General features: G+C 47.3%; 1 protein-coding gene across 2 annotated transcripts in view; it reads left to right on the forward strand.

The window, feature by feature from the left end:
- Positions 1-284: 284 nt before the first annotated feature.
- Positions 285-23,148, forward strand: part of LOC139053101 (uncharacterized) — a 73,806-nt gene continuing 50,942 nt past the window's right edge. Inside the window, exons 1-5 of one of the 2 annotated variants that reach the window (XM_070530258.1) lie at positions 285-392; positions 571-668; positions 3,441-3,585; positions 4,123-4,363; positions 22,372-22,510. In XM_070530258.1, the coding sequence (XP_070386359.1) occupies positions 3,459-3,585; positions 4,123-4,363; positions 22,372-22,510 (507 nt within the window). In that variant the 5' untranslated portion in view covers positions 285-392; positions 571-668; positions 3,441-3,458. Of the gene's footprint in view, positions 393-477; positions 669-3,440; positions 3,586-4,122; positions 4,364-22,371; positions 22,511-23,148 lie in introns of those variants that run through there. The other variant, XM_070530257.1, reaches the window with a different exon arrangement.

Raw genomic sequence — 23,148 nt, forward strand, 5'->3', positions numbered from 1 at the left:
TATCTCTATGCACCAATTAATATTCAGAAACGAAGGACACTACCAAGCAAGCACATTTCATTAGTCACTCGCAGGCAGCGGTGAGGTCGGCTATTTTTGTCAAAGAAATGGTCAAAGTCTGGCGGCGCGTCGATCGGCTAACAGTCAACATCATGCTACAAGAACACATATAAAACATTGACCGCTAACTTAAACACTGTTGTATGCTGTTGTGCCGTGTTTAGCACGTCAAGTCCAACTTTTAACCCGGAGCGATAAGCAGTTGTGAAAAGTATTGATATATCTTTTGCTGCTTAGATGGCGCAAGCACTGTTAAGTACCAAAAATTGATCTGGTGGCAATGTGATGTGCCGTAACGCAGTATGGTCACTTGACGTGTGCCGGCAAACAAGGTGGGTTAGCGCGTGGTTGTGCTCGTGCGCTCGCAAGCGCGTTCGATTTTCGAGTGCTGCGTAACTCGTCGGACCCCACGGAGCCGAACTCTGGTCCGAGTTTAGAACGGCACCTTCCGTGTCTGACGCGTGCTGTTTCACGGCATGACGCCATTGATCGTCGAACTTCTCTTGCAAGTGCCGTGGATCCCGCGAGCGTCCTGGCGGTCTTGGATCCCGTCCTGGCGAACCACCGCGGAACGGGGCCTTGTACGTCGTTTCGCAAGGTTTTGAAGGGTGAGATTCAAAAATTACTGATCGAACCACGACGGCTGTCTCTGTTGGCCTTATCGATAGCCCGCACATTTCTTGCGGCCCCTGATGGTGCAAGCGATCGTAATGAAAGAGGAAGAGGACTGGCGGGTCATTTGCGATGACTTGTAGCGTTTTTCGATCGATTCAAATGAAATCAGATACAAATGAGGCTGACGTCAGCAAGTTACTCGCAAATTAGCTTTTAGCCTAATTGGCAGATTCGAATATCGGATCGTTGTACGCGGTTATCTGGTTATCTAGGCAGCTAAAGATAAAACCTCTGATGTGGGGCAGGCAAATTTTCAAGCAGAGGTAGAAAACGATGAACGATTATGTGTAGGCTAGTTGGTTCTTGAGCATGGAATAGTTGCGCTGTATAGTTGATACGAAGGACACGCGAAATGACAGGGAACGCTTACCGCTAAAACTGGATAAAGAAACCACTCAGCGACTCTTGTTCATTGTATCCATGGAGCATGCATGTTTCTATTTACATTTTGACTATTCTTCATGGGCATACGTACACGTTGCCCTTTGGATATTATAAACGGTTGCTACTTTGCACACCGTCATTGTGTGTTTCCATGTTCTGTTGTATCTCAAAAGTAGAAATTTTGGAAATGGTATGAGAAAGCAACACCTTCTTATATGTTGATAAGGGGTAAATATTTGTTCAGGAATGTAAAGGGTATAGCCTGACAGGACTACAGAACCATTTGAATATTTAGGTAACCTTGTGAGCACATTGCAAATTGAAATAGAAAACTGTGTCGGTATAATGGAGCGATTCCTACCACTCGATTCTATGCCGCTTCGACTTATCACATTGATAATGCAGGCAGAACATTGGTCTTACCACTGACGAAGCACAACAAGGAATGGCATTGGAATAGAAAAGAATGGAATTATTTCGGTTCAGATTGCAGATTTCAAGTGTACTGGGTACTCTTAGAAGAGGGTGCAAGGGATGCAGATACAGCCTCTACCATGACCACTCCTTAGGGGCATGCACTTTGCGCTGAATGGGTGCGGGTTGTTCTGTTTTATGGTTGTTCTTGTCTGCTTCATGTGACGACTGTCTAGAAAGGCCGGTCCTCGAGCTTTCAACGTTCGGAAATTTGAAAGGGTGCAAATTCCCCGATTGCATGTTTCTATTTTTGGATACATGCCGCTGCTTGGTTTACATGTTTTGCACCAACATGTTATTGCATGGCACAGGTGCTCAACATATATATTTCCCTCAAGTCTTGCATTCATAATGCAATTTGCTTGTAATGGTGAAATTCAATTATTCCTGTAAAAAAAAATATCTTGCCTACCATGTGTTCCGTGCATGTTCAAAAAGTGCCGTATTTGAATGAGTACAGCGGGAACTTTTTGGCATCCCTCGACGGAGCAACATCACGGAATTGGCTCGTTAGAAGACTTTTGCAAAGCACTAAAGAGCTACATACAATATTCTGACTTTTGTACGCATTGGTTACTACTGCTATAAAATGGCACTGCAGCCAGGTAACTTGTAGGTATTTTACGTTTTTTATACTTCGCGCAAAGCCCGCCTTTTCCATTGATCGACATGCCTCCTGGTGGCAGCCATCATGATCCAGGCACTCCTACGTGAGATGGTGCTTCTTTGAGCCTTGCAAAACTTGCAGCTTTGTCTCAAGTGATACAACATTGCGCTTTGTCGGCGCCGTCTTTCCTCAACCGGCCTTTCTGCTGCTGCGTTTGCGGCGAATTTCCGTACATGCTGATAATGGGGCAAAGGGCGGGCGCTGTTTCGCTTCTAAAATTTTTTTTTTTTTAACGCTCTCCTCAGGGGTATCTCATTTGTGGGCGACGCACTAGCATCACTCTCCGTGGCTTTCGCAGTCGGCGCGCGAATGAGAGGCGCTGTGCAGCTAATGCAGTGAATAATCTAACGTTATATAAGGGTATGTTATTCTCATAGCCCTAATGTAAAAGTTGACTCTCTTAAGACGGCTCATCATTATAAGCGATATATCTTTATATGTGGTATTGCTATTAGTGTAGTGCATGGTATACAAATTGTCTTTTACTTGGACAGCACTGTATTTACTGCTGTTCTCCCCTACCGGAAGACATACCTTCTAAACTTCAAATTCGCATCCCTGCTAATCATGACTCCCTAAAAGCCCTTCACATGGAAATTTGTCAATTGCTACGCTTTCGACCGCTCGCCCGTGACATTCAACCCAACCAAAACTGCAAGCGCAGAAAGCCAGAGCAGCAGCCCTTCATAAACGGTACGGCGATGAACAGAATGCAATACAGGTAGATGCTGCATGTGATCAGCACGGAGCCACGGCAGTTGCCTACACACCAAACACCCCTCCCTTAATAAAGGAACTACCCCCGGGAACAGTCCCAGAGGAAGCGGAAGCGATTGCTATAGCGCTTGCGCTCGGCAGGTTCAGTGCTACCTACATCCCGAGAGATTATAAACTGCAAAATTATGTTAGGGCTACAGTTCGCCCTGCCACCTTCCAAGTACTGATCCAGAGCCCTCTTTTCTCGCTCTGCACTGAGCTCATCTGGGTGCTCGCGACCTCAGGAAACCCCAGAAATGAGGGCGCCGATCCTTAACCCGAGAGTCGCGAAACCGGGTACGGGCAGAGCTCAGGGGGGAGGGACGGCTCTGGGTCACTATGAGGGAACAACACCTATGGCTCCGTCTGCAAATGGAAACTGTACCTATGCCATCCCTCTTCTCCCACTACCAAACTATCTCAGCTTCTTGCCCTCTGTGCAATGCGCCGGAAGGAAACCTCACCCGTATACTCCTGGCCTGCCTGGCTTCTCCTCCCTTCGGTGGGCCGGTGCCACTCCAAACCTGGGAGCACTGGGAGATGTCGCTACGCTCCACAGACCCGGCAAGGTAGGAGATCGCCAGCAGCCGAGCTGCCAGGGTGATGGACATTTGAAATGTGAATGTTTGAGTGTAGTGGGGTTGTGCGGGGAGGTCCCAAATGCCCTGTCAAAACAAGTTTTTTCTCCTCTCGCTCCTCCTGCTGTATTCTTCAGTTATCACCCACTCCAGTTAGGCATGCAAATAAATTATTAAAGTGAAACGTGCATAAAGCGAATTATCTGATAGAACGAAGTAAATCCAAAATGCTTAGTTTCACTTGACGTTTTAACTTTGACCCCTGAAAGGAGTCACGTTGTTCCAACGTCGTATGACGAAGGTATTCCAAATCTTTTTTCTTCCTGAAATTTTGTATTCACGATGTTTCTTTTATGCTTATAACGATGTCGGATTCAATGAGTCGATGTTATTGCAAATATTGTATACAGCGAGAGCAGTTTTGTGTGGTACGCTGCTTCTTTATCATGAGGTTCGACTGTGCATACATTGCCAAATAGGCTGCATAAGAGCTCCTGCGAAAATCTTTTTTTTTTCTGACTGTTGTAGCCAATGCACCGCACCTCCCTGATGACGAAATCGAAGAGCTGGCAGCTGGCGGTGACTTTCCACCCGACAATGCGGGCTTCGAGAAAATTGTGTTTGACATCAGGACAGGACGGCTGCTCATGCTGTCGAGTGAGTCCGATTACCGGAGAGACCGTACACTCGTGGTCACGGCCGAAAACTCTTGGAACTACTCGTCTACATATCGTCGAGCAAGACGGCAACTTCCAACATTTGCATGCAGGTGAGAAACCGGCACTGCCACGCAGATCCTGGGCCAACAGGGAACCAGAAATTGTCTTCCTCCTTTAAGGCCTACCGTGACAAAATTTCACTTTGGCAAAGTTTGTTGAGGATGAGCAGTATGGCACAATTGAAGTAGCCTTGACAAAGCTGTAGAACTAGCAGTTGCCTAATCCTTCCTGTAAATAACACGTTAGCTGGCAATGCAAGCACGTGGTGGTCAGAAAATATGAAGAAGGTCCCAGAACCATGCCTGTACGCTGATTTTGCTGTTGTACCTGGACACCCAGATGGGCTCTCGTTCTCACTTTGAATTCTGTGCCATTTCTTGTGTGCGGTGACAGTAGTGTTTGTTTTGGCTTCTGGTATAAATTTTCGCTAGCATTCTGTGGCACATCTTGATGCCATTGTCTAGGTTATCTTATGTGGTCCAGGATTTCATTACAATGTCCCTGTAGATCAGTCTTGATCTGACATTATCAAGTTGGTATTTTTTTTTGTGTTAAATGAAGCAGTTGACAACAAAGGCACAGGGACTGCGCGGAGTTGTTACTGCGCCAGCCAATCACATCCCCAAACAAAATAGTCATCATGCAGCCTTTCCGAAATCGCGTAGTACTTTACACCGCCGTAGCATCTGCTGTTCTTGAAGAGTCTTTTCATTGGCGGAAGCAATGAGTTGTGCGGCAGACGTGGACTAAATGTGAGGAGTCTGAGCATTTCACTCTTCAAAAGTCTGCGGCGCAGTTCATTTCACTGCTGAAACCGTATTGCTCGTGAAACTTCACTGTGAACTAAAGTGCAACTTCACAACAAATAGCTGTAGCGAAGCAGGCATGTGATTTCAGTTCAATAAAGAATTTGCATTTGCCATTCCACTATAATATTCCACTATAATGTAATATATAATTCCTCATTGCAGACTTGAGTTGTATCCGACTATAGCAGCATTTTTTTAATTAGCTCTGGAAGAATTATAGAGAAATACATATTTGCGGAACAATCGCAGTTCTTTTGGATCCCTCGTTTACTGCTCTGACAGAAGTGCCACAAGCAACTCTTATTGTTATTTGGGAAGTTGCGTAACGATGCATGGCCACCAGTCGTGCACAACCGCATATGGCGCAGGAAGCTGTGATTCTACACGTACGGCGCCCACCGCGGAAGGTTAAAAACACCTACATAGGCACAGCAGAGAAGCAGCTTCCTTAGGCGGCTTGAATGGTAACTGTAGAAGCATCAGTAACACACGGAATTGTTCTCCACTTCCGACGGCGTTATCACTGCTTCCTCTTTAAATAAAAGATGTTGCTTCATAAACGTTTTCACAAGCAACGGTTAAATTTGGTAATTTTCGCTTTTCTTTCCTGTTTGGCTGTTGCCTTGACTCTCTCCTTTAGTAGAGCGCTTAATTTGTCAGCTGCTTGCTACTCTTGTTTCGAGTTGCCCATTTTGCATGAAAATGCTGTACAATTATGGAAAAACCAGATGAGATAATCGGTGACAGTCCTATTGCTACCGGGTATAACGGTGATTGCAGAGTTTGATGATGGACGCTGTCTTGCATTATTTTATTTTCCACCTTGTATAACCCATATCACGGGTATATGGTTCTGAGAATCTCTCGGCACCACGGCGAGCCGTCACTCGAGGAAATAATGAAACAAAAGGAAAAGTTAAACGCAGTTGGCATCACCTCTGGTCGCAACTCGTTCCATGTGCATGCAGACCAGCTGACCAGGAACTGAATACCTTTCCTGGTCCCTGGATCAGTCTAAACGAAGAAGGTTGAACTAAGAAGGAACAACAATGCGCGTGACCGATGAATAGACAGCGACAAATGAATGCATCTCGAGTTATTCACCTGGGCACCGAATTGATGAGGAAACTGGCCTTCACATTTTACCGCTGAATAGTTGTCAAGTCTCAACATTGATTTGGCGGCGCTTTAGGAATGTGTGTGAGAAGTGGGGGCAGGGGGGGGGGGTGTATGCGTCTTAATTTCGAGGGGGGGGGTCTAGGCCCCCCCCAGGCCCCCCCTTGGGTAAGATCCTGTAACAAATGATTCTATATAACAAAGTGAATCCAAAATGCAGCCCTTCACGTGTGAGAAGTGTATTGTGGAGTTTTTACAATAAAATATGGGGACATAAAATAGGCTGCTGATGATGGTCATGTCAGTACACTCTTAGCTTCCATGCAATGAACATGGATGCCATACTGTTTATGTACGAGAAGCCTATAGTAGAGTTCCTATGACCGCATATTTGTCTCGGCACAAGTAAAGATATAATGAATTACAGTAAAGGCTCGTTAATTCGGATACCACGAGACCGGGGAAAATGTCCGAATTAACGAATGAACAGGAAAACCAACTTCAATATTGAGTGGGAGATGCATACCTTTATTTACTGAAGTATTTTGCAATGGTCTGCGTTTTCGTGCAGATTCCAACTGACATCACAATTTTTCTTAATTCTTCCATGCGGCCAACAGCCCATAAACTGTCGGAAGGGCTCAGGCAAACGTCCTCCAATATAAAAAGCGCCTCCGTGACTTGTGAGGTGTGATGAGGTCGCGGCTGCACCTTTTCTCATGACTCTTCGTCTGGATCCTGGTCTTACCGGTCGCCATGACATCATTAATAATGTCTTCATCGGTCAGGAGACCAGTCGTGGCGATAGAATCGTCGATCGCGATGTACCGTATAATGCGGAATATAAGTCGAGGCGGAATATAGGTTGACCCCCTTACATTGAAGCAAAGAAGTTAACATAAAAATTATAAGGCACAAAACTGTTTTATTTAGTGGTGCCGCCAGAGTCGTCACCTGCTCATTCGTCTGAGCTGTCTGAACTATCGTCCGAAGACGACTGCTTTTCGCTGGCTGCATCCCACAACATGTCATCCTCGGTGACGTCCAAGGATTTGCTAATGCAACACTTCTTGAATGCCCGCACCACCATATCGTCGGGCAGCGAGCGCCAAGCCTGCGACACCCATGTGGCTACAGTAGCGAGAGGCGGCCTGCGCAGCCGGCCGGTTGGAGTCGTCGGGTTGTCGCCGGCCATCCACTGATTATATTGTTCACGGACACGGTCCTTAAGGGGCTTGTTGAGCACGATGTCCAGTGGCTGAAGGGTTGAGGTCATGCCTCCCGGAATGACTGCGAGTTCCGTCCTCCTGTCGCGGAGTGCCTGCTTCACACCTGCGGTCAAGTGCCCGCGTAAGGGCTCATTCACACCGGCGACTGACAGTGGTCCCAAATGGTCTGAAACGGTCGCCTTTCTTGAAAAGCGACCATTTTGGGCCAGTCGCTCTCTGCGCGATTTTTCAGTCGCGCGACCATGGTCGCAAAACTGATAAACCCATCAGTGGTGCACCGGAAGTGATCTTTCGTGTGTCTACATCCGGCCTCCTCCGGCGTCGCGTTCAAATTCCGCGTAGATTCCGAGAGTTCTCGCTGAGAACGATAATCTCTGGGATTGCGACTTGCGGGTCGTGCTCAGCCGGGCTTGCCGGTGTGAACATCAGTCGCCTTCGGTCGCTTTTTGATTGCGAGTCGCAAATGGTCGCGCGACCTCCTCAAGTCGCCGGTGTGAATGAGCCCTAAGGCATCCAAGACGAGCATGCTCGGACACCGCAGTAGTGCTCCGGGTCGCCGATTCCAGACGGTCTTAATCCAATTGAGCATGAGGGCCTCGTCCATATAGCCCTTATGATTCACGCGAACAACCGCATCCCGCGAGAAAGGCTCTTTCGGCTGCGTCTTCCTCTTGAATATTATGTATGGGGGCAGCTTTCTGCCGTCTGCAGTACATGCGAGCATCATCGCGAAGCGCGAATGCTTGTTCCCCATTGAAAGAAGCTTGACTTCTTTTGCGCCGCGTTTGTGCACTGTGGTGGGCGACGGCATGTCGAACCACACCGGCGTTTCATCAGCGTTGCCGATCTGTCCCAACATGTAACCATGCTGCTGCCAGAGGCGGATAACATAGTGCTGGAATTTGACCAGCTTGTCCTCGTATGCCTCTGGCAGCTTCTGGCAGATTGATGTGCGCCGTCGAAGTGCAAATCCGTTGCGTCGCATGCAGCGACGAACCCAATAAATGGAGCCCTTGAATTGTTCCTTGGGCAGTCCGGATTCTCGGGCGATCTCAATAGCTTTGATGCGGATGAGTTCCGCTGTCACTGGCAATGATCTGGCACGATGCTCGCGGACGAAATCCGCCACCTTGTCTTCGAGCTCCGGGTGCACCGCGCTGCACCCGCGAAAGGACGTCTTCCGCGCATTGCAGGCAGACAGCTTGACTTTCTGTGTTCGCCAGTACTGGACGCTTTTTTCCGACGCGCCGAATTGCCGCTGGGCAGACATGTTCCGATGCATTTCAGCATATTCGATTACTTTCTTCTTAAACGCCGCGCTGAACTGACGTCGAGTACTCGCACTCATTTTGCGGGTTGTAGGGAAATTAGCTACGCCAGGAACGATCGCTGCACAAAAGGGAAGATGGCGTCGGTCCAACTGCGTAGGTAGGGTGGCTAGAATTGGGAAGTGTGAAGACCACGGCGGCGCTGCCATTGCCTAGGGAGGCCCCGCTACGCGTTCCTCCCACTGGGGTCAAATTTGGCACTTCCGTCAGGGGCGCGGGTACGGTGGCTAGCGCGGGGGCAGGCCACGGTGCAGTGCGAAGTAACTCTCGTGGTCAGTATAGTGCAGCTGTATTTTTCTTGCGTTTCCTAAATTTCGATCGCTTCACAACACAGCGAATCTAAGTGGCACAGAATGGGATGACGTGAAGGTCAGAGTGCGTGAGCGCTTAATTCAGGTCTTGGGGCAAGCTTCGAGCGCACGGGGAGCGTGGGGAGATTAAAATTGTCTCGCGACGCAATCCTCCTGCTCTCGAGGCCACTGTCCGGCGGGGCTGGTGTTGCTTCGGCTCTGGCCTCACTCCGAAAGGAGCTTCGGATTCTCCTGCAGTGACGCTGGGACGGCTTGAGGGCCACAGCCTGAGCAGAGCTGTGGGAAATGGAAGCGTGGTGCAGCAGAAACGTCCTACGTAAGCATCTTTCAAGGAAGAACACAACTCTGTTTTCCCTGATAGATCCAAGTGATGGTAGCATAGTCGACTCACCAGATGGAGTTCTTGCAATGGCGAGGCAGTTTTACATGACCTTGTGTGCCTCTCCAGCTGTCTTTCCGTTTGCTTCACCGGCTGAGCCGCCACAAGCGTGTGACTCAGCCATAGATGAGGACGAGCTATTTTCGACCTTGGTCTATGAAGCGTAATCGGAGTCCAGGATCCGATGGTATGACAGTCGAATTTTATGTTAAATTTTGGACACTGTTAGTGAAGCCGTTCACATCATTGGTGAACAGGCTACTAAGTGAAGGGACTTTGTCAGCGTCTCAACGAGAGGGGCTAATCACTCTCCTTTGTAAGGACGAGTCGAGGAGCTCCGATCTGAGAGCATGGCGTCCAATCGCGCTTCTGAACTGCGATTATAAGCTCATAGCAAAGTGCCTGTGTACGCGACTCACACCTGTGCTCGGCACTTTTTTGGGTCCATACCAGGCAGCTAGTGTCCAGGGGCGCTCTACTCAGCTTCACGGTTTAGCAGTGGGGGACCTTCTCCTGGAGGGAAATACCAGGAAACTTCCCAGTATTCTTTGCTCCTTCAATCAGGAGAAGGCTGTCGACATCATTAGCCGTAGGTACCTTTTCCGTGTTCTGGAAGAGGCTGGTTTTAGTGTGGGTTTTCGGCACATGGTCCAAGCTTTGTATTCTCGACCGACTTCTGCTGTTGTCATACGGGACCGCGTCTCGGTGGGGTGGGGTGGGGGGGGGGTGCTTTTGTATCCCTCAGCATGTCTATACAACCTCATTCAGACACTCGAGGACCAGTTCACTCGTGCATTTAGCACTACGCGACGGCACGCAAAAGGTGTAAACAATTTCTTGCTTCTAGCAGCCAATGTGCCACAGATTGACTGCAGGAGGCATTCCGCTGATCTAACAGGATCGGTGTCTAGGTTTTATTGTATAACACATATTCACTTTTTCCTCAAAAGCTTAAATCAGTGTGTCATCCACAACAAAGCCAAGAAGGTTAAGCCCTGCATTTTGTAAAAATGTGATGTTATGCAATAACTGTGTTATTTCCAATAAGCATGTATTAAGTCGCAAGCGCTTTGTACTTTCTAGATTTTCTTCGCCACAATGCTGATATATTGCATGAACTTCCTCCATTTAAAGTAATGTTACAATCCCAAATATGTGACTTATGTGCGGGTGACACATTCAAGGTTATTCCAATGCGCTGGCCTTGCGTGGCAATTCCTATGAACTATATTTTCGGTAAGGCATAAGCGCGCGAATCTCGGCAAGAGGTGGTCGCAAAAAGCGTTGCTGTGTCGGCTGCGTAGTCGGTGCTCGCTGTTTCCATGTGGAATGAGAGCAGCGAAACATCAATAAATTCTCTCAGCATCTACAATGTAGAGAAAAAAGTCTGGTCAGATTTGAACGCATTCAAACGCAAAAACTAAGTGCTACCAAATCATTTTCCCGCCCGGAGGTATGCAAACGCCCCGAGAAACTATGGCGCCCTAAACGGCGCCCCGGCCAGCACGGGGCAGGAACGCATTTTGGGGCCAGCTTCCGGAGGCCGGTCTTCACACCTCCCCATTCTAGCCACCCTAGCGTAGGCCGCGTTGGTCACCAAGGAGGCGATAACGATGCGGATGCCGAATGGTCTGCACTCTTACATGTTGCCAGACGACTATTCATGTTGTGCCAAGGGCCGGTATGTAAGTCGAGGGGTGACCTTTTAGTAATATTTTTTGGAGAAAACCTCGACCTATATTCCGCACTATACGTTAGTCCTGAAGGGTCACATGTGTGGGAAGGACAGCGTCGAAGGTCGGGCAGTCATCATCGGTGGACTCAGCTGACACCTTGTCGGCTATTGCAGCATGCTCAAGCCTAGCAAAACCGCTGTGCCGAAAACAGTTGGGGATGACTTGCGGAGGTGTATTTTGTCCACACGTGAGCTATGATGTGCACTGCACCGAGTAAGTCCACTTCGTACAGCTTTCCAACTTCTGAGCTGTAGCTGTAGCAGGTGCTTCCGGTACTTCGTCTTCACGTAGTGAATGTACCCTGGTCCATCGGCTGAAGGGCACATGTAGTGTTGGGCAGCAAAAAAGCTACCTCGACGCTCTTCAGTTCGACTGTACAGTTATGTGTATTGCAGTTGTCAACAACCATAATTATATTGCGGTCCTTAGACGTGAAGGGTCCGGTGTAACAACTGCAGCCAGCCTCGAAAAATGTCTGAGGTCATCCAAGCCTTCCTGTTCGCTCTGTACTCGACAGGAAGGCTTTTGATGTTTTCTTTAAACAACGTGACTTATGCGCCTTCCCGATGACAACAAGTGGCAAGTGCTCCGTGCCAGTCATATTGGCGGCAAGAAGCACAGTTATCCTTTGCTTGCACTTCTTGCCACCAATGCACGAGTCCCCTTAGAAAGTCACCGTCTTCTCGGGCTGAGCTCTGAAATATAGAGCAGTTTCGTCTGCATTGTACACGTCACTTGGTTCATATGCGGCGATGTGCTCAAGCAGCTTGACATTTTTGCACTGGGTGGTGACGCTTTCGCCAACGCTAACCTTTTTGCCGCACCCACTTCTGAAGACGAGTTCGTGTCTCTCCCAAAAGCTTGCGAACCACCCTTCTGAAGCTCTGAACGATTGAATGTTCCTCATTGCAGTGTACTTCTCACCTTGTGCCATGATGAGAGGTCCGCTCATGGCAGATGCACGTTGCGGCAGTCAATAACTGACTGGAGCAAAAGCTTCTTCGAGCTGGGGATGAAGAAAGCTTCAAGTATCTGTTGTTCATTTTTCATGTACATTTCCAACGTGCTCTGCTTCACGTTGTACTTGGTCATGACGTGTTGTCGCGATTCGCCATTCTTCAAAGCCTGCAAGATTTCCACCTTAGTCGCCAAGGTTCTTTGCTTCGTACTTCTGCCGCTTTGCCGGCGTTGCCATCACTGCAGCGCACGATGGGGGTGGCATGGACAACATGGTCGTAATAAAATAAGAAAACTTTGCAAGAAGACATGCCGACTCGACAACACAAGGGAAAATGGCATCGAAGGCGGTGTAAAGCAAAAAAAGAAGACACCGACGATCGGTGACGCTGCAATCGCCCCTACTAATTGATGACGATGGCGATGCCTCTCGGTTACACCGGAAGCATAGCGTGTGAAGGACAATCTACAAGGACTAGACAGGACAAGCGCTTGTCCTGTCTAGTCTTTGTCAATCATCCTTCCGGCGTAACTATGTAATACCTACCGGCCCAAGCCTACATCTGATGCCTCTCAGGTTTCCATTTCACTCCAGTGGTGCAAGCGCTGCTTCACCACACTTAACGTGTACTGGCAGCCATCAGCATTTGTCCGAATTAAGCGGTGCGGGTCCAAATTCTGACAAATTTGCGAAGGTTTGGTCCCGTAGACTAACATGCACTTTGGCCGGGACCAATATACCCGTCCGAATTTACGAATTAAGGAGTTTGGACATGGAGTTGGACTGGAGTTTGGACATGGAGTTGGACTGTATGGACATGGCAATGTAAATCTACAATGTCTCTTATCACTATCAGCATGGGACAAATACGTGCCTATAGCTTATACAGTTAAACTTCGACATATTGAAATTGGAAAAATCGGCAATTTTCTTAGTTGTATTGAAATTTCATCTTTCGTGCAATTAAGTTAAATTGCCAATGGATTCTCGCATGAAAGGCGCCGCTAAATTGTCCGAATTATCAGGCAGTCGGAAAAAGCTTATTTGAATTTAAAAAATTCATTTTGCCGAATTTGAGAGTAGGCGACGAAAGATGTTTTCATGCCTGATCGACGATATCATTGCATCAGCAGTACAAATTGAAGCCAGCCATGCTTTTCGTCCACTCTGACCTCGCGGCTGATATTGGTACCCACAGTGGGACAACACTATCACGAAAAGCGCCAACAGCGGTGAGTGCATCATTTGCTTCTCGCTTCCACCAGTCTCTGAAAATTGAGATTATGGAAGTTTGCATTTATATTGTCTTAGTATTCCTTAGCTGTGGCAGCAAAATTTTGTTGCATATTCGAATCGCAGTATAAGCACACTTTGTTATACGGAGGTTCTAAACGCGTGTTGTCCCATGGAGAAGAAGTTAAGTATACATCTTTATATCGAGAATTTTGTTATACTGCCAGCTTCATTTAATTAGACCCAGACGGAACTGACGAAATTGATCGAATTATCCAGCTAGTCAAATTAAAGAATATGCACAAAGAAAAGAAAACGCCAAAATGCTGCTTTGCTTCATTTCGCATTATATGCCCGAGTCTAAAACTCGCCCGAATCAAATGGGCCCCCACTTTCTATGTATCCAAAGTGAAAAACTAACATGGATATTACCTCTCCTAAACAAAGTAGAAAATAACATGCACCCTATTTAGTATTATAAAGGGCGACCGGTTTCCTAAGGTCAGCTTGACTGCACAGCTGGCAATGTCAGCTTCCCGCAATTGAACCCTATTGTGCTGTAATGCAAGTCAACGTCTCGAAGGTGGTTTTCAGCCTAGTTTTCTTAGGAAGCAAAAAGTGCGCATTATAATTGGGTACATACCCTAATCAGACATTGAAACTTTTCCTGGGCTGGGCTAAAAATAGGCGTTTCAATCGTATATGATGTGTGTTCATACATGCACTGTCCCCTAAGCTCCACCGAGGCGGACACTGCCACTAGAGGGGTCATTATCGCAGTCACCATAGGGTTCAGGGGCATGCATGCTGGCTGGTCAAGTTCGAATTATCTGGCGAATGTTAATTTGAGGATTATTTTGATGGGGGTGAAATGCGAAAACACCCGTGTACTTAGATTTAGGTGCACGTTAAAGAACCCCAGGTGGTCCAAATTTCCAATTAAGTGCGTTAATACAGTTCATCTTTGTTATAAAGAACTTCAATACAGTCGGCTCATTGATTCGGCTTCGGTTAATCCTGACCGAAGGCCCCGGCCAGTGCCCACGCGTTAATATGATCACAAACGTTCGGTATTTCGATCCTAAAATTGAAAAAAAATATGGGGTTTTACATGGCAAAACCAATTTCTCATTGCGAGGCACGCCATAGTGGGGGTCTTCGGAAATTTGGACCACCTGGGGTCTTTAACGTGCACCTAAATCTAAGTACAGGGGTATGAACGCACTTTGATATGTTCAGATTCAAAATGCGTAATCTTCCTATCGCACCCTTTCGATTTCAGTGGACTTGCCAGTATCTAGTATCAACGAGTTCATAGATGAAACCGTGATGACATTAGCCGGGCACCGGGCGCGAGCGAGCGTCTCAGTGCGAGTTTTCTGCTACTTACTGAACATCGCATTCCCGGCGCCGTAGCAGAAATCTTCCTTGTGTCTCTGCTTGCTGCATATCCGAGTTCCCGGCTTCTGGAAATTGTGACGGCTCGTTCCAAACTTCGGTGACACCAGCAATGGCTTCGTTGCACTCATAAGCATTTGCAGAGTCGTGACTGGGCTTGTGGAAGCTGGCACCTCTGAAGCAGTTTCAGGTGAACCACTTGTACACGGCTGCCTCGATGTCGCGGCCGTGCGTATTTGTCGGGTGCCACTGGCATCGGGTCGTTAGTCCACTTTAGCCCTAAGCTCCCCCTTATTCAACATGGTACTGAGAGCGCACCTCGGAATCTTGTACGTTGCAGCAACAGCTGGCTTCTTACCGTTTCCAACTTGATTTATGACTTCGAGCTTCATGGCAAAAGGCAAATTCAGTGCGCTTTGTGCTTGCCATCATGGCAACGCTGCGGGAGAAGGCCCACAAGGCGTAAACACAACAAACGAGAAAAGCAGCGAAGCAACTCGCGACTTGCACCATGTTCCACGACGGGGGCACAAGAGCCTCTGATTGGCTGTCTGCGCAAGCGCTGCGGGTGGGCCACGATCATGTTTTACAGGGTGGTGTCACCGACTGACCCGACGCGGTGAGATCACGGTAGGGAGAGCAGGTGGATGGAGCTGCCACGCCGGGCTAAACCGCTTCTGGTGTGATTCGGCTGGTTTCCCCGCTGCCACTATGGAAAGGCAACTTCTGGGGGCATTTTCGCACCGTTTAACGTTCTATCTATCGGGAGTCGCTGCTATTTTTGTTCAATGGAAGCAAATTTTTGCTATATATACTCATAGTAACTATACTTTTTTCAGAAAGTGTTCGATATTGCTACATGTGTGTGGTATTTGATTGTTTGAACGAGGTGTGTGGGCGCCATCAATCGAGAAAAGAGGAGGAAGAATGAACTGGGCTCGCGCTGTGAATTTAACCGGTCAGCGCTGCAACTGCTGTTGTAAATATAACCTGTAAATTGTTGCTCGTCTTACTGACTCGTCCTCTGCGTAACAATATACAGGATAATTCGATGGAAATGGGTTCAATATAGTCGAGTTCGACTGTATTTTTTTCGCTGTCAGCGCCTGTCCTGCCACCTTTGTCATCTTCGTCGGCAATGGCGCTGTAACTCTGTTAATGTCTTGCCAAGTTGCCGAAACCAGCGTGCTCCTTAAATGTAAATAATGGAAAGGTGATGTGTGCAAATGTACTGTTAAGAGGCTTTTCCCCTTTGTGCATTCTGCAACTACAACTGCTATTGAAACATCTCTGTTATGTTCACAATATGTGCATGCAGGTCCATTGTTGAAGAGAACAAATGCTAGCACAGCATGAGTGAGTGTCCCTCTCTGGCAACTCTGCAAACATTCAGCTTTGTGGCAGATGGCTTGTGGAAGTCCCTGTGTACACCTTTCAGCTAAAGTATATGGGCCACAAGCCGAGACCAACGAGTGCACTAGAAAGTTTGCATTGCCAAGTTTGGGCTGCAGTTCTCTGTTTCAAGACACATTCATAGTTGGAGAAGAAAATCTGCTTAATCACAGGAATATCTGGTCCGTGTGCTCTTGCTCAAGAAAATGTCGTGCATTCTAGTTTATGACGGCATTATCCAAAAATGTAATCTAATAGCCTGTGCATTCCCTCAACTGATGAAGCTAGCTGTACATCTCTGGCCTCTCTGTCTTCTTTCTTATCACTCCTGTGCCATTGCTTCTCCGTGATGATGGGTGGTTTCTAAAGGCATCCACTTTAAATCGAGGTGGTGACAGATAATTACCTAGACTGCTTTAGCTAGGTGCTAAAACAAACCTCATTACACAGTCAAACCCACTCACAACAATATTAAAGTGCCACGAAAATTCTATTGTTATAACTGATAATTGTTATAACTGGGTTGCATGAAAAAAAAATGTGAATGGGGAATGGCGTAGCTATTCCGAGAAGACTAATGACGAGGAAGCCAGTTCTTCTCCCCACCACCGTCCTCCATACAGCTTCTTATTGATTTAACTCGTTTAACTGTTGAACTCTGCTTCCTACACGCTCCGATCGCATGTTGTTAACGAGCTGTGGCTGTCGGCGTTCAAGAATGGCACTGCCATAACTGCAAGGAAAAGTCGCGGGCGGCAAGTGATGTACGAGCTCCACCGAGGCATCGCTTTAGTGGCCCCAAAAGGCGCCTTTTAAAAAAATGTGCGAACGTTGCCGCAGCAGCATCTCAGCCTGAGAAATCCAGAAGAAACGCTGGAGCAAGAGCAAAACAAGCATCTCGCCACATACTTCTGGCTTGCTCGAAAACACCGCATGTCCATCAGCCTTTCTTGCTTTACGCAAAACTTGCCGTCATCCTTTTCCAAGCCATCCAGCTGGCCCACCTAGTGCAGCGGAAGGCCCCTCGCGACAACAAGCTGTATGCAGGACTGAACCATATACAGGACTTTTCGCGGGGACAATGTTGAAGCACCCTGCCCTACCGCATGAACACTGCCATCGTGGTTGTCACGTTTCTAAGCATGCTGTGAATAATATTAGAGAAATTGTACCTCCTTGTCTAACACCTTTTGTGGCTGGTTTTTTGCCATTGTTTCTGTGAAGAATAACGTAGCTGTGGAATATTTATAGGTATCTGCCATGATGTTCGCCTATACTTACTGTGCAGTCGAACCCACTTATAACAATATTGAAGGGCCACTAAAATTACGTTGTTGAAACCGATAACTGTTATAACCGGGTAGCGTGAAAAAATCGGAATAGGGGGATGGCAGAGCTAATGTGGGAAAACTATACAGGCGGGGAAGCTAGAGCCCCTCCCCACCACATTCCTCCGCCCGGCTGCTGATTGTGTTCACTCATTTAACTGCTTCCTGGGCGCTCCACTCGCATGTAACGAGCTGCGGCTGTCGGCGTTAAGGAATGGCACTGCTATAACAACTGCCAAGAGGTATCACAGGTGGCAGGCGATATGCGAGCACCGCCGATGAATCGCATTGGTGGCCCCAAAAGGGGCCTTTTGAAGATTGCAAGAAGGCTGCCATGGCAGCCTGTCAGCTTGAGAAATCTAGAATAAATGCTAACGAAAGATCAATGTTAACGAGGTAACAAGCATCTTGGCACGTATTTCTCACTGGCTTGCACAAGAAAAGTCTATGTCCATCAGCCGTGCATGCTTTACGTGAAGCTTGCTGACGTTTTTCTCCAAGGCATTCGAGAGCTCCATGTAGTGCAGTGGAAGGTTCCTCGAGAAAACGAAGCCCCGGAAGGACTGAATCATCTGCCGGGCCTCCTGTGCAGACAACGTTGAGGTAGCCTGCCTTACCATGTCATGTCGCCGCCGTCGCTATTCGTTGCAAGCACGTTCGCAATGAGTGTCTGATCGGTTAGAAGCACTTAGTTACCAGATCTATAGCCATGCGCTTTCTTTTCACCGGCAACATCGTGCATTGCCAATGATCAGCGGGTGGATCAGCCATCCTCTGTTTCGGCGGCGAGTCAAGTGAACCTCAGAAACCGCATGGCTAGGAATGACTTTGACGCAACTGACAATGACAAACGCAAGTGAGAACTGTGCTGAATGAAGAGTCGCCAAGCAACATGCGAGCAATCTGCTTGCGGTGCAGTTGGCAATCCATTCGTGTTTTGGAGGGTGGGGTGGCTTAGAGCTATGGGCGCAGTGAGCCCGTGGCGGCTGTTGGAGCAGCGGCCCATCGTGCAGCAGCTCGAATTTTCAAGGATTTCGCATTTCAATACCTTCCGGCTCGGACATCCAGCAGCCAGACTTCATCGTTATAACCGATAATGCGGCATCGGTGCATTGTAGTGAGCGGAATATTTCACCATGGAAAACATAACAGTCGATGGTGCAGCAGCTTCTCATTGTTATAACCGATATATTATTAAAACTGGTATCATTATAAGTGGGTTCGACTGTACTTCCTGACTTTGCACTGCCTCCATGACTGCTCGTACACCCGTGAGCAGAAGTTTACGGACCACAGGGTCGCCAAAAAAAAACAACAGTTTCTCCATGATTAGTACACATTAACGAAAACTGATGAGTGTAATAGACAATTCGTAATGCTAAGTTAGGACTGCAGTCTAATTTGAAGTCGCATTCACAGACGGAGGAGAAAATTAACTTTATCGCGCAATCGCTGGTCCGTGTACTATTGCTCAAGGGGGTTCCTCTTCTGAATCAACACAGTTAGGTAATCTGTGTAAGTAAAAGGTAGTAGAAACTCGTAAAGCCCGTTTCGTACAATTTTCTGGTGCCAGTGTTCATGATTGAAAAAGAAAACTACCCAGTGCAGTTATGCTCCCTTCTACCAACATCGATTACATTGCCAAACTGCAATCGTACGAAATGTTTTTTGGCAGCCAGATCCCGTGTGAACAAGAGCAGGTGTGAGGCACATGTGATTGTGAGCAGTAGGTGTCCGCCATGGCACTTTCTCCGCAGTGCTCGTCTGGCCGTGTCACATGAAAATTCCGCATGCACCGAGTTTCTTCTTCAAGTCACGTTCACAGCTATCACCGTCAACCCTATATTAACGCGATAGAGTTAAGTAGCCCATGTCGCAGAGAATCTGATGTCAGCGTTGGCCGTTGTTTCGGCAAAACGATTTTCGGACCACCCATACCCAGGCTCTCCATGTTATGCAAGGAATTTAATGAAATAATTGAATTTGTCAAGCCAATATACATGGAAAAATCGTAAACTATGACTTACACGCAACCTACAGACATGATAGCTCTCGCATTGTAATTTGACTGTAGGAGAAAACATAATTCTGTTAAGCGAAAAGAAACCCCTTTTCCAGCGTTTGTACCATTCGCAAACCAGCTGCGGTGTGCGCCATTTGCATGTGCCGGTACGCGAGCGTCTCGAGGGGCCACGGAGTGGTATGCTGGGTTCCTTGCCATACCTCCAGCTAGTACTCACCTCCGTCACGTCATAGCCCAAGCAAGAGGCCGCGTTTCTACCAGAAAGCCCAGCTTCGCGCATAGTGTTCGCGGCCAGTGTTTCCTAGTAAACATTACGGTTACATAAGTTCCAGTTGCTGGGAAGCTTGAGAAACAGTCGGGGATCTTTGAATGCTACTGCGTTCCACTCTTAAAGTCAAAGCGTAAGCGCCCTCCAAATTTTTGTGATAAGCATATTTATCTACTGTTTCACAGCATGTGGCATAGTGCCATCGGAAGTGTACTGCGTACTTTTAATAGCAGATTAATTACTCCGCTGTTCCAAGCTGCAGAAAGTGCAAAGTGAGCATCATGTTTTACTCTTGTGGCATCATGTTCTGGCTCGATGTCATTTTGGTTCCTCATGGCCCTCTATAAGCACAATGCAATATGAGGACGACAAAGTGCGTCTCTGGCTACTCGGGCCCTACCAGCTCTGTGTCGCACATCAGCACCTCGTGCTGCAACAATTGGCGCATTCTTTGCATTACATTGATGTAAGTACAGTTTGGTGCGCCAAATGTTTTAGTGACTCCGGGTTGTACATTTTCCTGGTGAGTTTGTTTCTTTCACTTCTTCTTATTGCAAAAGTTATGAATGATGTTCTATGTACATAGTTAAACCTCGATGTAATAAGTAGCTAAAATTGGCGATTTGCTTCATTATATCGAAATTTTGTTGTATTGAAATTTGACATTTTATGCAAATAAGTAGTCGCCAATCGATTTTTCTTACATGCAAAGGGGCCGCAGAATTTTTCAAATTATCGGGCAATCGAAAAAAGCAAATTGGAATGATAAAACATTTGATGAATTTTGGAGTTGGTGACGAATGATACAGTTTCATGCCACGTCGATGATATCTTCTCATGGGCGGTATGAATTAAGCGAAGCCAGCCGCGCTCTCCCGTGCACTCAACCCCCGCGGCTGATACCGTCACCTGCACTGGGACGAGGCTATCGTGAAAAATGCTGGCAGCGGCGAGCGAATGCTTTGTCTGCCTCTCGCGCCATCGAGTCACCGAAACTCGAGATTACACGACCTCCAATACTAAATGCGCAGTAAGACAGCTGACTTGATGCCACGCCTGCTCCGCAAGCCCCCTCTTTGCACACGCAGCAGATTACCTCTAAAGCAGCATTCGCGGCTGCGTATGCGCTTAGCCATATTCACAGCAATGCTCAGCCACGGCCGAGACACGCGCCACCTTACCCTTCCCTCCATTGCCCCGCCCCTCGCACCTACTTGAGCTTGCTCCCCTCCTCCTCTTTCCCTTTGGTCGTGTGGGGAGGCGGCGCTCGTGTGTGAAGCCACCACCTTTTATATCACCCTTGCACACTCACTCTCATCTAAAGCACTAAGTGCAAGGGGCACGTTAGGATTTTATCTCACCTGGATTTCTTAAGGCGCATAGTGTGCCTTCACTTCGGTGGTCGCTCGTGGCACGATTTGAGAGGCGTGTTTGCAAGCAGTCACTTGTAATTCAATCATTTGACCGTCTGCATTCACGAAAGTTTCCGTTTATTGTCTCGGCATTCCTTTGCTGCAGAAGCGAAATTTTGTTATATTGAAATCTCAAAGAAACGCGCTTTGTGATATTGAGGTTCTAATTACATGGTGTACTATGGACAAGAGGTTATGAAAAGTGAGAAGTGAATATTGAGAATTTAATTATATTGAAGTTTGTTATATCGAGGTTTAAGTGTAGATGGTTGTATTCTTTGAATATCTCAATTACTTGACTGATGACGTGCTGTGATCCATTGTTAAATACTCATTGTAGAAGCCTGTCTGTTCTTTAGGTTGAGTAAAGTGTTGCCGTGGTTCTATTGGAAATCATTTTTGTAAATATTTAATGCAATACCCAAAGCAAGCAAGCAAAACCATTAACATCTCTCCTTTTATGTATTGGTATGGTGCTGGCATTCTTCCAACCCTCTGGTACACTTGAAGTCCTGGGGCATTGCAATAATAAAGGGTTTCAAGCTTTTTGAGTATGGTATCACCTGCGTCTTTGGTCCTACCATCTTTGTTACTACCAAATGAGTGGGCACTGTCATAAATATATAGCAGGATGCTTACTTTCAGTAATGCACAATAATGTGATGGGCAGAGGCATGCAAGTGGCAACCATATTCCATCTCACCAGGAGCACATTAGCGAATACCAGGTGGTCAAAGTTAATGTCAAAGCCTTGTCTACGGTGTCTCTCATTGCTCATGTGTCGCTTTGTGATGTTAGACCTGATCGGTAAGTCAGTCAGTCAATCAGTCAATTTTCTTGTCTTGTGCACGATATGTTGCAAGGTCATCAGGTAAAAACATCATCCTACAAGTCCCGTCTTTTTGTTAAATGTTGCTCGGGCTGATATGACGATGGCAGACCTGTTTGCTCTGCCAAGCACTTATCAATAATAGCTCCTTGCACAGATTTTCATCATGCTACAATGACTTAATTCCGTGCATTTGTATTTTGCCGAATGGATGGTGTTAAAACACTGACAGTTGTGAGTAGTTTCATGCTGGTTTCACCTTTCAGCTGTGATGTAAATGGCACTGTTTACTTCTTTGTTCTTTCAAAGGGTGCACCATGGATTTTTCAACCTGGGACCTTGTGCCGCTTCTGTGCAAGCTGAAAGGTGTGGTGGGAGAAGAGATCTCATATGCGGACGCAGAGAAGCTACTGAAGTCTTCGCTGTACGACTACGACCAGAAATGCCTGTAAGTATTCTTCCTCCTCACACTACATTGCACATTGCCATTGATCCTCTTGAAAATTAACTCTGAAAAGTGGGGCCTTTTTTGTTCTGGTCATATTTGCGGTGACCAACACAGCGATCCACTGCATTTGCCACCGGCACATCTGTTGCATGTGTGGCTGCAGCTTAAAGAACAACGCTGTCTCATCAGCGTTATGAGTATCCTTTGGCGTGTAGCTGTCAAGGTATTGCTTGCAGGGTGCCACTTCCCGTGTCGTGCATATGTCAGCATACACGTTCTTCGCGTCGCCGGATAATCTGTGGAAGACAAGGTTATATGGTTCCCCAATATAGTGGAACCAGCAGTGGGCAAAAACGGCCAACTTTGTCATGATTAAGGGGCAGCTCAGCAATATTTTGGCTACTCATTTCTTTCACCCATATAGTCAGGGCACTCTGCAGTTGTGGGTAGCACTTGGCTGTGTGTAGCCTTTCTTTTGGCTGCTGGGAATCTCATCAGCTTCGTAAGCATCTTTGATGGCCTTCGTGTTGCGGCTGTACGTAGAAAGCGTGCTCCACGGTATGCCGTAGATCTTAGCAATCTCGAATTCGCAGGCTTTCCCTTCTACTTCTTGCAGAATTTCAGCTTTCTCCTTGACA

This window comes from Dermacentor albipictus, unplaced genomic scaffold (assembly GCF_038994185.2).
Source record: "Dermacentor albipictus isolate Rhodes 1998 colony unplaced genomic scaffold, USDA_Dalb.pri_finalv2 scaffold_70, whole genome shotgun sequence".
Taxonomy (NCBI): Eukaryota; Metazoa; Arthropoda; class Arachnida; order Ixodida; family Ixodidae; genus Dermacentor; species Dermacentor albipictus.